Source organism: Solanum tuberosum, unplaced genomic scaffold (genome assembly GCF_000226075.1).
Source record: "Solanum tuberosum cultivar DM 1-3 516 R44 unplaced genomic scaffold, SolTub_3.0 scf00092, whole genome shotgun sequence".
NCBI classification, from domain to species: Eukaryota; Viridiplantae; Streptophyta; class Magnoliopsida; order Solanales; family Solanaceae; genus Solanum; species Solanum tuberosum.
The window spans coordinates 1,507,837-1,520,314 of record NW_006239019.1 but is presented as its reverse complement, the minus strand read 5'-3'; the positions used below and the strand labels follow the sequence as shown (position 1 = coordinate 1,520,314).

Genomic DNA, 12,478 nt, shown 5'->3' with positions numbered 1-12,478 from the left:
TTTTGTTTAGTATGATCAATTTAATTTTATTTATTTAAAGAATGTTGTTGATTCCATAATTTTCGAAAAATTGTGATTTGATTGAGTTTAATTGCAAATTTGAAACCGTAAGCTTCACACAGGGTAATGATTGTAACACTGAGATATTACTACAACAAATAACAATTTAGCGCACATTATTTAACGCTAATAATATAATTCATGCTATATTATATTTAGCGATAATAATAAATATATATTTATAAAACACTTTATATAAATGTTATCAAGATTTTAGTAACTCTATCATAGCATTAGTCGTGCAAATTTTTTATTTAGATCTTCACCATTAAAATACTTCATTATTATTAATTGTTCACTTTTTCTATTTGAAATATTACATGTTCAAATAGAAAATGTGAACAATTGATAATTTAGGTGTATTTTGAAAAACCTCACATATTTGATAATTCAAGTATAAAATTAAAAAAAAAATCAAGATAACTCAACTATGTTTTTGATCATTTCTTTTTGTCTTACTCTTTCAAGTCGTATGAAATCACTAGGCTAACATTATTGTAAAATTTGGATTATTTCTTGATTTGTGAGTGTTATTCTTGTGCAAGAGTCATGTTAATCTTCTCTGTATCGTTTCAATTTTATAGATTGAGAAGTTGAAGCTCCAAAAACTTTAAAAATACAAATAATTGTGGCCACACTTGAAACTAATACAAGGAATTACTATAAACATAAATTTAACTAATTTGAGATCATAATGAGGTTCTTCCCAATTTCATTGTTTTATCGTTATTTTTTTCAATGTATTTGAAACTTAATAAGTTTCTTTTGAAACTATTAAATCATATATAGTATGAACATCGTCAATTATACTAAATTAACTCTTTTAAAGCTTGGAATCAATTTTGTGAACTAACATATATTTCATAATATTATCCATATAGTAAACATTTGTTCAAGAAGAAAAAGTAAATATAATTACGATGAAAAAAAACATCATACATAATAAAATATATTATAATATTTATGATGTATTAAAAATTCTTCACCAATGATCATTAATATTAAAAAGTAATGTTTTTTTAATATCTCCCATAAAAATAAGTTAACATTTATTCAATTCTTATATGAACATGTCCTCCCATAAAAGCAAAAATGATTTGTGATATTTTATTCAACCATATAAAAGTTGCAATTGGAAAAAAGAGAGTGAAATGTACGATCGGCTAAACAGATGGTACAATAGATCGAGAGCTCACAGTAGTGCGCCATTATTGAACTACAAAATCTACAAATACTGAAACGCAGAAAAATCTCACCACTCTTATGGCTCTGCTATCGTCATCGTCGAAGGGAGTGGTAGTATCTCTGCCGGTGCTGCTCCTTACCGGCGCCGCCTTTTCCGCCGTATTATTCTTCTTTCTTTTCTCCTCACCACCACCGTGTAATTGCCCTGTCCCTCCAACCACCGCCGTCGGTGGCGGCGGTGGCTACAGATCCGGCACCGGAGAACGGATCTCGACGTCAACAGAGGATATAGAGTGGGTGAAGAAACAGATCGAAGGTAATGGACTCCATATGGCGGATAATGTGCTGCGCAAAGGGATCAACCCTCGTACTCGCCAACAACAGCTTCAGGATCTTCTTCAGTATGAAACTTCCTCAATTTATTTTTCACACTTTCCTCCATGCTTGGATTAAGTGTGCGTATGGTGAAGTTTAAGTATTTCACACTCAGCTTGTAGTGTAATTGCATAAAATTATCAAACTTATTTTTCTAACTAAAATACTTTTTTGTATAATTGAGGATTTTATTGCAATTATACTACAAGGTGAATGACCTGTGAAGTTTTGATTGAGTTGTTAAAATGGTCATGCCTTTATTGTGATTACTTGTAAAATCTGTAATTTGTAGAAATTCCTGGCAATTGTTTGGTTTTACTTGAAGTTTGTTTCCTCTCTTGTAGTACTAGGTGACACTGGTTAATGTAGAAAGATAGTGAGATGAAGAACTCATGCTGTTTTAGTAATTTGTTCCTGACTTCTGTTTATGAGGGTATGGTTTTTTATGCATTTGCTTGAGGAACATTCCTATTATCTATTTAGTTTAATAAGATATGCAATCTAGAAGGGAATTAATGTATAATCTATATGATGAGTGCTAGTGATGACATAGTCTTTGATCTCGAAAAAAATAAAGATATATAAATTGCTTCGGTAGAGGAATTGAGAGAAAGAAGGTAATGTGTCGTAGGTTCCATTTTATTCTTCCCCATGGGGCTGGTTGTTGATTAATAGAAGGATAAGTAGATGATTAAGAAGACACTGGTACTGTTCATAAACAAAATTATCTTATTTTGTCATATCAAGAAGAATATGATTAAGAAGACATTGTGCTTTGGTAAGTGTTAGTACACTTATTTTGTAAGTTTTCTCTTTTATGGTTTCACCATCCTCTCCCTTTATATTATTTTCCTTGAAAAGAAAGAAAATGTGCTTTTAGTACTCTCAGTAATAAACATGAAACTAGGCTCTAACGAGAAATAAATATTTTATTACAGTTTGAATTTCTTCATATGATTTCATCACCCTTGTTTTTCTTTTTCGTTATGGAAAGATAATGCATAGACCCCAACTAGCTTGGGAAAGAGATATAGTAGTTGTTGTGGTTGTTAAAAAAATAATACCTAGACATATTTGGTTCAGTGCATGGCCAGGAAATGGAAATTGTTACTTAGGTGCTTTCCTCTTGTATGCATCTGAAGTGTTGATCAAGTGCTATTGTTAGTAGCTACTCAGCAGTAGCTCTGCTTGTCTATTATAACTTCTCTGTCTTTTTTCAGGTTCAAGGGCATATCACATTATGAAGGAGAACCAACAAATAATCACACTGCCCTTCCTTGTCCTGGTGAACTCCTCGTAGAACAACACCATAGCAATTATGGAGAGCCATGGGCAGGAGGGAGGGATGTTTTTGAATTCCTTGCAGAGTCAGCCCATCTAACCCCAAATGCCCAAGTTCTTGAGATTGGATGTGGGACTCTTCGTGTTGGATTACATTTCATCCGGTATCTGAACCCAGAACACTTCCACTGTCTTGAGAGAGATGAGCTTTCTTTAATGGCTGCATTCAGATATGAGCTTCCATCTCAAGGCTTATTACACAAGCGTCCCCTTATTGTTAGAGGTGAAGACATGGATTTCAGTAAATTTGGATCCGGAACTATGTATGATCTGATATATGCAAGTGCTGTTTTTCTTCATATCCCTGATAAACTTGTTTGGGTTGGTTTGGAGAGGTTAGCTGCTAAATTGAAACCTCAAGAAGGTCGAATCTTTGTGTCACATAATATCAAGTTCTGTTCACGATTGGGAGGAGAAGAATGCACAAAGAGGTTGAATGATTTAGGGATAGAGTATATTGGCAAGTTTACACATGATAGTTTGCTATTCAATCACTATGAAATTTGGTTTGGGTTTAGGAGATTCAGAGCTTGAGGTCATGTCGCAACTTGTTTGAAGACCTAGTATTCTCACGTCTATTGTCTAAAGCTATCGTGGAACTGCATTTGAAAGCACGCTCTTGCCTACACATTCTTTTGTCACAATTCTTTGCTGGAATTCTGGCACGAAATAGATCTTTGTAGCGTTTGTGTGTAAGAGATGCTGCAATTTCCCAAATGGAGGTGGATCGTCATTTACATAAAGCTTACTCCTAAACTTGAAGAATCGAGCATTAGCTGCAGAGGCTGATCATGTGATGAAGAAACAATTTCACGCAGACCAGCTGATATATGAAACAAGGTTGATCTGTATCATACCTGATTTGTAACTTTTGTTGTATCTTGAACTTCTAGTTGTAGCAGGCTTTTTCATTATCTGCTATGTTGTGCATTATTTCAGTCACCACTTATGAAACAAGTGACTATTTGTTTTTCTTGCTTCTAGATTTTGTTTAATGCAATTTAGGATTATTGTCCATTTTCCAGCGTCAAGTGATTTAGAGATGTCCCTTTCTGTATCAACAAAGCAAATGATTTTTAGAGATTCTTCGCATGTGGCATTTGCTACTCGAATATTGTATGGATCACTTGTTAGTGATTCTGATCTATTTCATGACCTATTAGAAGTTGAGGGCGAGGGCGCTCTGGTGGAATCTTCACGGACTACTTTTTTTGTAAAATGATCTGCTATTCTCCAACAACTGCAGGGTATTTCTCATCTCCGAATATGATTTGCTTGATTCAACAAATTTCTGTCTAACATCGGACATTGTTATTCCTCATTACTTACTGAAAATCAAAATTCAGATTCAAAATGACAAAAAACTGAGATGCGTCTTATCTTTTGAGGTGTCCTGGTCATATTTTCACTTGTTAAATGTGAAGTACATGATACTTTGCCTAACAGCTGAGAAAAAACTCAACAAAACTGAGAAAGGAATTCATTGCTTTAGCCATATTGTTAATAGAATGTAACAATGATGTAACTAAAAAGGAACAGTTGCAAGAAATTAGGCCTCCCCAAAGGGAGGATTGAAATTATTTCGAGAAGTATGATCCTCGTATCTTGAGGGTAAGACAGCTCCGTGTGATGGTAGGCTATCTATTACATCGAGTACTAAGCAAATCCAAACACCTAAGCACTAAGAAAAGTACCAGAAATCATCTTCAAATTATTGAAAACTGAGATGTCTCAATGCCAATGGACAACCTTAAAACAAGACTCATTATATTTCAAATAAAAAAGTCAAAATCTCCATATCAGAAACCAAACGCGCAGCATTTCTAGTAAACAAACTTGTATTGCAATATTTCCTAGTCATCGTTCCGCTCACAGTGGTGTTGTTTAAGCACATCTATCTCAACTTCTATATTGAAGACATCTTTTGGGGGAATGGAGTGAATCTATTTGTAATGCTGAGAGGCTTCCATTACCACCTTGTCCATGAACTGACATTTCTTGTCAAATCCCCACCCTGGGTTGCTCTGTAAGATAGATAATTGTCAGATATTACAACACAGTTGAAACATACGAAACACGCGTCCAGGTAAAAGATGAAACAGTCACAAGATATCTTTATCTTTTAGATACATCATTAATTTAAGAAAAAACAAACAACTAATCTATAGAACTAACTTAGGATTTTCAAAGGAGCCAAAGACCTTTGATATAAAAATGAAAAAAAGAAAGATGATAATACATAAACAACATAGCAAGTGTAATCCCACAAATGGGGAAAAGAAAGATGATAGTGACTGATAATATTCGAATTGAACACTATAAAAAAGGTCTGTAGTCCCATAACATTCAATGAAAAACTTCTTCCCACAAGAGCAACATATCCAGAAAGCATTATCAAGTATATTAGAAATCATGGGTTGTTGGTACTAGTCTCATTTAAAGAGGGATAGTTATTCTTTTATAAGTAAATAGAAGACGATAATAGTCATTTTGGGGGGGGAGATAGCCTATCTATACATGACACATTGTAGTAAATTTTCCAATTTCGACATTTTACATGGCAAGTTTAAGACCACACAATTCAAAGGACTACACACATCTTTAATTTAAGTGATGAGGTTTCATACTGTTTTGTACTAATTATGATGGGATATCCCTGCAATACACGTAAATAGAGACTAGTGACCAAATAAGAAGAAGATTGATTCCCTCATTTTGCAAGTCAGTTTTTCATTTCTTTAATGCTGAGAGAGAAATCTTTCATTCTTAGACCAGTTTTCTATGTCTTAATATTCAAGTAATGAGGTTTCATACTGTTTCATTCTTATTAGGCTTAAAATATAATTAAAAGCAAATGAATGTTTGATAATACTTGACCTGTAGAGATAGAACAGCACGCTCTGTGAACCGCTTTACTGAATTGGGTGCACTTTCTGGAAGAGTTTTTGCTACTCTTTCCAGCTCTTGTTGCTGTTGCTTTGCCGTTACTCTATCGGGCCCACTGTAGTAATCAACTATCTCTTTCATAAGTGGGACAGTCTCCATAGTTTCTTTGATGACTTCCTGCAAGGAAAAAATGGATGTGAAGTCAGCTAAAGAAGATGATCAACAAAGAAAAAGTTACCGAGAGATTAACTGCTTCATTTTTTATGATCATTAAGTCGAACAATTTCTTTCCTAAGCGGCACAGTGTCCAGACTCAACTGCAATGAAAACAGAATTGGGTGATTCTGCTGGATCTGGAGCTTATAGTATTATTAAGGGGAAAAGGTTATTTAGAAATAGCTTGGTAGCTAGTAAGGAGGTAACCTATCTATGTATTAATTTCTGTGCAAGTTATACAACATCTGGTAGCTAGTTATGAAGTTAGTTATCCATGTATAAAATTAATATGACGGTTGGTTTGCAATTAAGAAACTCACATAACTAATACATGTAGAAGTTATGACGGAATTGGTGTATTATCTTATGCAGGGTAGAAGATGGAATAACCAATACCTGCATAACTATCACTTGCATAACTAATACCTGCACAATTCTAACCAACTACTAAACGACTCCTTGGTGTTGTTAAGAGCCATTGTTTTGTTGCTTAAGGGATGTGAAGCAACGGCAATCGTTTCATGGGTGAAGACATGCGCTACACGTAATTGTGTATTTTAAGCAATAACATAAAGTGATTCACGCGCGAAACAGTTGGTTCTCTGAATCTCAACTTAGAGGGGTTGACTCATATCATTGTATATTGGATGCTAAAATTAGTTATTTTAATAGCAATTTGATTATTATAGAACTAAAATTTATACATAAGATTTTTTTAGAAAAAATCCTTATATTATGCTCTTCACCTAAAAAAAAAGGCTTCCCATCGTTTCTCCCTTTTCACTCCAAACCTCATGGGCCTTGTTGCCTGTTTGCGCTTTCTGTTTACAGAACTGTGGTTATTTCATCGATGTTGACGCGAGTAAGGGAAGAGGCACAACTTGAGCTACCTTGTGGGAGAACCAAGGGATGAGCAATAGCACTAAAGGCAAATGTTCTCTTAATTTCATAGCATAAGGTTTACTTCTGTGTATGAATCGAAGTTTCCAACTGTGACAGATTGTCCCTATTAGGGGACTGCTTTGGCCCATGAAGTCTGAATATCCAATTAGGAAAGAAGTTTAAATTGACATTTTTAGTTGATACTTCTTTATAGGAAAACCAGCATAAACACTTCCATGATAAAGCTTCATCTAAAAGCATGAGACTTTTGAACCTGCCACTATACAGTACAATCCCCAAAGGTTCAGGAATGTAGAATCCATAGAACAATCACTATAACTACATGTACTTAAATCCTTCTTTAGTCAATGGATTTTCATTTGTTAAGGCGTCTATGCATAGATCTGTATACTACTATAGATTCCACTGATATCTTGGTATCGCTACAACCAGAAACCTAAAGAACTAGTGAGGTTGTCAGACTAACATTCATATAACCACATCAATACTAGTGTAGTTCATACATCAGGCGCACCAGTCTCTCTTTCTCTCCCATTTCCATGAAATCCACTATTTTGCTGTAGAGGGGTCGAGGCATAGCATTGGCCTTTTTTCTTTAATAAAGAGTAACAATATTGAAAGTTCTTCACTAACCAAAGGGCCATCACCTAGGCTTAATTTTTGCATATAGGACTAATACTTTAAGCATAAAGTGCAAGGTGAAACTTTAAAACTGGAGTTGAGATAAAAGCACTAGATTCGTGGGTCATACGCCATCAATTGTCAACGAGAAATTGATTAAGTCCTCTCTAGGTTTATGAAATTAGCGCGATTAGAGACATCGTACCGTACAATGTAACGTCCTGGGCATACATGAAGTGTAAAAGCATAAAAACAATGAAGATCTTACAAGCACATAGTGCAAAAGATAGATCAAATCACAAATAGAGGAAAATACGATATGGTTTAAGAATCTAACATCATGTCAGGTAAGGTTTAGCAGGATTCAGCAAGTTTAAGATCCTTACAAGTTCGACTAAACATAGCTGAGGTAACACAAATATAGCAAATGGTTTATATAACAGAACGCAATATGACAAAAGTAGAAGCAAGTTAGATCCCGTTTTACCTCCCACTCTTCTTGATCCTTAATCCCTTCATATGCCATGAGGAATGGCTTCATTTTTTCAAGAGCATCACGAAGAGGAATTGGAGGTGTCTCATCAATATCAGGATTGCTTTCAAAGTCTCCCATCAGGTACTCTGGTTCACACTCTATCTGCAGAAAAAAGTTACATCAGAGAACTATATAAAGCAACTGAAATTACTTGGATAAAATGAATCTTTCAACAAGCCAAATGTTACCATCATGTTAGTGTGAAGGGCCTCTATGTAGGCATCATCCATGGGAGAAGGCAACACTCTGGCACTCATTTCTTCAAAGCCTTCAGCCAATGTATTCATACCTTCAGGTCCAAGCTTCTGAGCCAACTTCTCCCCATCAGCATCATCACCTAGATAAAAGCCACTCTCCAAACTACCATCTCCTCTCTCCTCATCCCGACGACCTCTTCCTCTTCCTCTTCCCCTTCCCCTTCCCCCTCTGCCTCTCACCGCACCACGACCACCCCTCCCTCTAAATCCTCCTCCCATTCCCCTTCCACCACCAACATCACCATCACCATCACCATCATCACTTCTTGACAATATCCCTACAGCCTTTTTTACTGCATCCTCCCTACTCAACCTCTGGGGAGGTGGACTGCTCGCTCTCTCCCCTGAATCTGCAACTTTCTGCTGCCGAGGCCGGAGATGGCGATTCTCTTCCTTAGGCTTCTCAGAGACAGGAGAAGCCGTTTGCAAGGGCTTCCCTCGCCCCGCACCAGTCAAAACTGATATTACACTAGAAGAGAGATTTGAATCATCTCTCGGTGTCGGAGCATCAGAAGAACTAGAATTTGAATCAGCTGTTTCTTCTTCCTTCGCGAAGAAAATCGGTTTCCTCAGTGGCTGCTGCTGTTGTTGTTGTTGCTGTTGCGGCTGAGGTGGTGGAGAAAATGGACCGATCCCACCTCGGCCACGGCCAGCAGGAGGATTAGGGTTATCGACAACGGAGTAAAATGAGGGAACAATTGGGGACGAAGGTAATGGTTTACCTCGACCTCGTCCATGTCCAGTTCCAGAAGGAGTAGTAGGAGTCGATGATTCCGGTTTGGAGTCTTCGGATGCGGATTTGCCCGGACTGAATCCGAAGTTTGGGAAATCGGAACCTCGTCCCCTGCCTCTACCACCACCGCCGCCGCCGGAGAAAGTGGAAAAGGCGTAAGCCGGTGAGGCGGTGGTGGGTCGGCCAATAGAGCAGTGAGAAAGCTTGCTTAAGCTTCGTCTCATTTCTTGTGAAGTAGTGTTAATGAGATCCCAAAGGGGAATGGTGCTACAGCTACTTCGTCTCCAGCACGAAGGTTTAACGACCCGGCATAAAGAGTTTTGGGTTTAGATTTTGTAAAAACAAGATTCTACTAGGACTACTTCGTAATTTCAAGTATTTTTAACAGAAGTTTGTGATTTGCTAGTTTAGAGCACACAAGTTGATTTTCGGATAACTCAATCCCTCGAGTTCTAATCAATAAAATAAAACTCATATAACCAATCAATTCCGTTTTCTAGTATTTAGTTTGTCAATACAAAATATATATTTCAATTAACTATTTATTAAAGATTCATAACAAATAATACTAGGAAACAAAATAGTAGGGAGTAGTATTTTTCAACGTCTATACTAGTGAACGAAAAATAATTAGTTATCCGATAATGAAGTCATTTTTTCGCACTAAACATAGAAAATGACTTTATTATTACTACTCCTTATATTTTGATTGGACCAAACACATCCGATATTCATTCATTTTTGTGATATTATCCTCCTTTGTGACCTTACAAGCCTGATAAAAAATTAGCAGCTAACTAGTTTAGCTATGGATTCATCAAGAATAACTCTCCGTCCATACAGATCAACGGACGTTGATGATGTACTCTCATGGGCATCCGATGATCGCATAACCCGATCCACCCATTTCAGCACATTGACTTCCAAAGAAGATGCGTTGAATTTCATCGACAAATCCTCTATCCCTTGGCGTCGATCCATATGCATCGACGATCGATCGATCGGGATGGTGGTGGCCCGACCTGGATCGGGTGATGACAGATGTCGAGCTGAGATAGGATATGTTTTAGGAGTTGAGTATTGGGGACAGGGGATTACACCGGTGGCGGTGAAGATGGCAATTCCTTTAATTTTGGAAGAGTTTCCTGAAATAGTAAGGCTTCAAGCATTATCTAATGCTGAGCATAAAGCATCACATAAAGTGTTGGAGAAGGCTGGGTTTGTAAAAGATGGTATGTTTAGAAAGTATTTATACTTTAAAGGTGAAATTAAGGATGTTGTACTTTATAGTTTTCTTTCCACTGATCCTATACCTTCATGAAATTTAAACATATGTCCCTGCTAGTGTTTTCGATGCTCTATTGAAAATAATTACTCGTATATTGTATATGTATATCTTAGTATTGCGAGACTCTACTTGTATATTGTATCCTATATCTTCATGAAATTTTCTACATATCTGCTTTCTACTTCTTCTGTTTTTTATCGTTGAAGTATGCACAAACTGACTCAGATCAAAAATAAGAAAATATGATGGGATATATATATATATATATATATATATGATCTAGACCTAGTAGCAGTCATCAGTTGGATGAACTAATAGATGTAGATAGAGACATAGAAATTTTTAAACAAAATAAATTAAAGATGTTAAATCCTCAAGTTCTCTACAATACAGGTTTTTTCTCGTCAACAGCTCATTTATACAGACATTATAGAGAAGAACAATTAAGTGTATCAGAAAACGATAGTGAAAGTATAAATTTAATTAGTAAAGAATCTATGAAAGAAATTCAGAAAAGACGAATGAATCTCATGCACATGGGATTGGTGGTAATTGGGCTTAAAGGATTAACAAGAAAAAATTTGGGTACTAAAGTACTTATTACTTTATATGATAGCAGATGGTCAGAATCCAAAAGATCAATTATAGGTTTGACCGAAGTAGACATGAGTAATAATGGAGGAATTTTTTACTGTAGCCCGGATTTTATGATAAATTCAAAAGAGTTTGGAAATTACATAAAAATAGGCATACAGACTAAAGGTTACGAAGAAATGAACTGTGGAAACAATCTTTTAGTTTGTGTCGGCTTTATAGGAAAATTAGCCAATAACAGTAGTTCAAGGTTTAAAATAAAGATAGACGATGCTGTAGGAATAATGGGGAATAAAGGAATAAAACTAATGAATCCTTTAAAAATAAATTCTGAAGAATTGGTATCATGAAGATAGACGATGCTGTAGGAATTGGTACCAATAAAATTAGCTAATTTTATTGGCTAATTTTCCTAGTAGTAGTCATCAGTTGGATGAATTAATAGACGTAGATAGAGACATAGAAATTTTTAAACAAAATAAATTAAAGATGTTAAATCCTCAAGTTCTCTACAATACAGGATTTTTCTCGTCAACAGCTCATTTATACAGACATTATAGAGAGGAACAGTTAAGTGTATCAGAAAACGATAGTGAAAGTATAAATTTAATTAGTAAAGAATCCATGAAAGAAATTCAGAAACAACGAATGAATCTCATGCACATGGGATTGGTAGTGATTGGACTTAAAGGATTAACAAGAAAAAATTTGGGTACTAAAGTCCTTATTACTTTATATGATAGCAGATGGTCAGAATCCAAAAGATCAATAATAGGTTTAACCGAAGTAGACATGAGTAATAATGGAGGAATTTTTTACTGTAGTCCAGATTTTATGATGAATTCAAAAGAGTTTGGAAATTACATAAAAATAGGCATACAGACTAAAGGTTACGAAGAAATGAACTGTGGAAACAATCTTTTAGTTTGTGTCGGCTTTATAGGAAAATTAGCCAATAACAGTAGTTCAAGGTTTAAAATAAAGATAGACGATGCTGTAGGAATAATGGGGAATAAAGGAATAAAACTAATGAATCCTTTAAAAATAAATTCTGAAGAATTGGTATCATGAAGATAGACGATGCTGTAGGAATTGGTACCAATAAAATTAGCTAATTTTATTGGCTAATTTTCCTAGTAGTAGTCATCAGTTGGATGAATTAATAGACGTAGATAGAGACATAGAAATTTTTAAACAAAATAAATTAAAGATGTTAAATCCTCAAGTTCTCTACAATACAGGATTTTTCTCGTGAATTTAGGCCATACGAGAAACAAGTTATAGTTGACCAAGAATATCATTGGTATCTATTAAGAATAAGACAGAACTATAGAGATATATACGATTTTTTGATAGAACAAAGACAACTATATTTTGAACAATTAAGGCTATTTTCAGACTTGTTGACCTCAAATCAGATATCTCTTATACGACAGGAAATAAAACAGATAGATTTACAAATACCTACTATAGGAGCTAGAGTT

At 35.4% G+C, this 12,478-nt stretch overlaps 3 protein-coding genes across 3 annotated transcripts; 2 read left to right on the top strand and 1 right to left on the bottom strand.

Annotated features, from left to right (window-relative positions):
* The first annotated feature begins 1,154 nt into the window (after positions 1 to 1,154).
* Positions 1,155 to 4,042, top strand: LOC102605746 (uncharacterized). Its single transcript, XM_006347755.2, has 2 exons — positions 1,155 to 1,646; positions 2,841 to 4,042. The coding sequence occupies exons 1-2, from the start codon at positions 1,324 to 1,326 to the stop codon at positions 3,493 to 3,495; spliced, it is 978 nt and encodes a 325-aa protein (XP_006347817.1). The 5' UTR covers positions 1,155 to 1,323; the 3' UTR covers positions 3,496 to 4,042.
* Positions 4,043 to 4,440: 398 nt separating this feature from the next.
* Positions 4,441 to 9,516, bottom strand: LOC102605404 (translation initiation factor IF-2). The gene is made up of 4 exons (XM_006347754.2): positions 8,311 to 9,516; positions 8,075 to 8,224; positions 5,839 to 6,024; positions 4,441 to 4,985 (listed from the first exon to the last, which is right to left on the bottom strand). The coding sequence occupies exons 1-4, from the start codon at positions 9,334 to 9,336 to the stop codon at positions 4,905 to 4,907; spliced, it is 1,443 nt and encodes a 480-aa protein (XP_006347816.1). The 5' UTR covers positions 9,337 to 9,516; the 3' UTR covers positions 4,441 to 4,904.
* Positions 9,517 to 9,705: 189 nt separating this feature from the next.
* Positions 9,706 to 10,483, top strand: LOC107060721 (uncharacterized N-acetyltransferase p20-like). The gene has a single exon (XM_015308938.1). The coding sequence runs from the start codon at positions 9,921 to 9,923 to the stop codon at positions 10,431 to 10,433; it is 513 nt and encodes a 170-aa protein (XP_015164424.1). The 5' UTR covers positions 9,706 to 9,920; the 3' UTR covers positions 10,434 to 10,483.
* Positions 10,484 to 12,478: the final 1,995 nt, after the last annotated feature.

What these genes read in the sequence shown, in the direction of transcription:
- LOC102605746 (XM_006347755.2), top strand. Translation starts at nt 1,324, where the DNA reads ATGGCTCTGCTATCGTCATCGTCGAAGGGAGTGGTAGTATCTCTGCCG. An exon ending in CAGCTTCAGGATCTTCTTCA is followed by an intron (nt 1,647 to 2,840) that starts GTATGAAACTTC and finishes GTCTTTTTTCAG; the next exon opens with GTTCAAGGGCATATCACATT.
- LOC107060721 (XM_015308938.1), top strand. Translation starts at nt 9,921, where the DNA reads ATGGATTCATCAAGAATAACTCTCCGTCCATACAGATCAACGGACGTT.
- LOC102605404 (XM_006347754.2), bottom strand. Translation starts at nt 9,336, where the DNA reads ATGAGACGAAGCTTAAGCAAGCTTTCTCACTGCTCTATTGGCCGACCC. An exon ending in AGGATCAAGAAGAGTGGGAG is followed by an intron (nt 6,025 to 8,074) that starts GTAAAACGGGAT and finishes TTTTCCTTGCAG; the next exon opens with GAAGTCATCAAAGAAACTAT. An exon ending in GTGCTGTTCTATCTCTACAG is followed by an intron (nt 4,986 to 5,838) that starts GTCAAGTATTAT and finishes TCTATCTTACAG; the next exon opens with AGCAACCCAGGGTGGGGATT.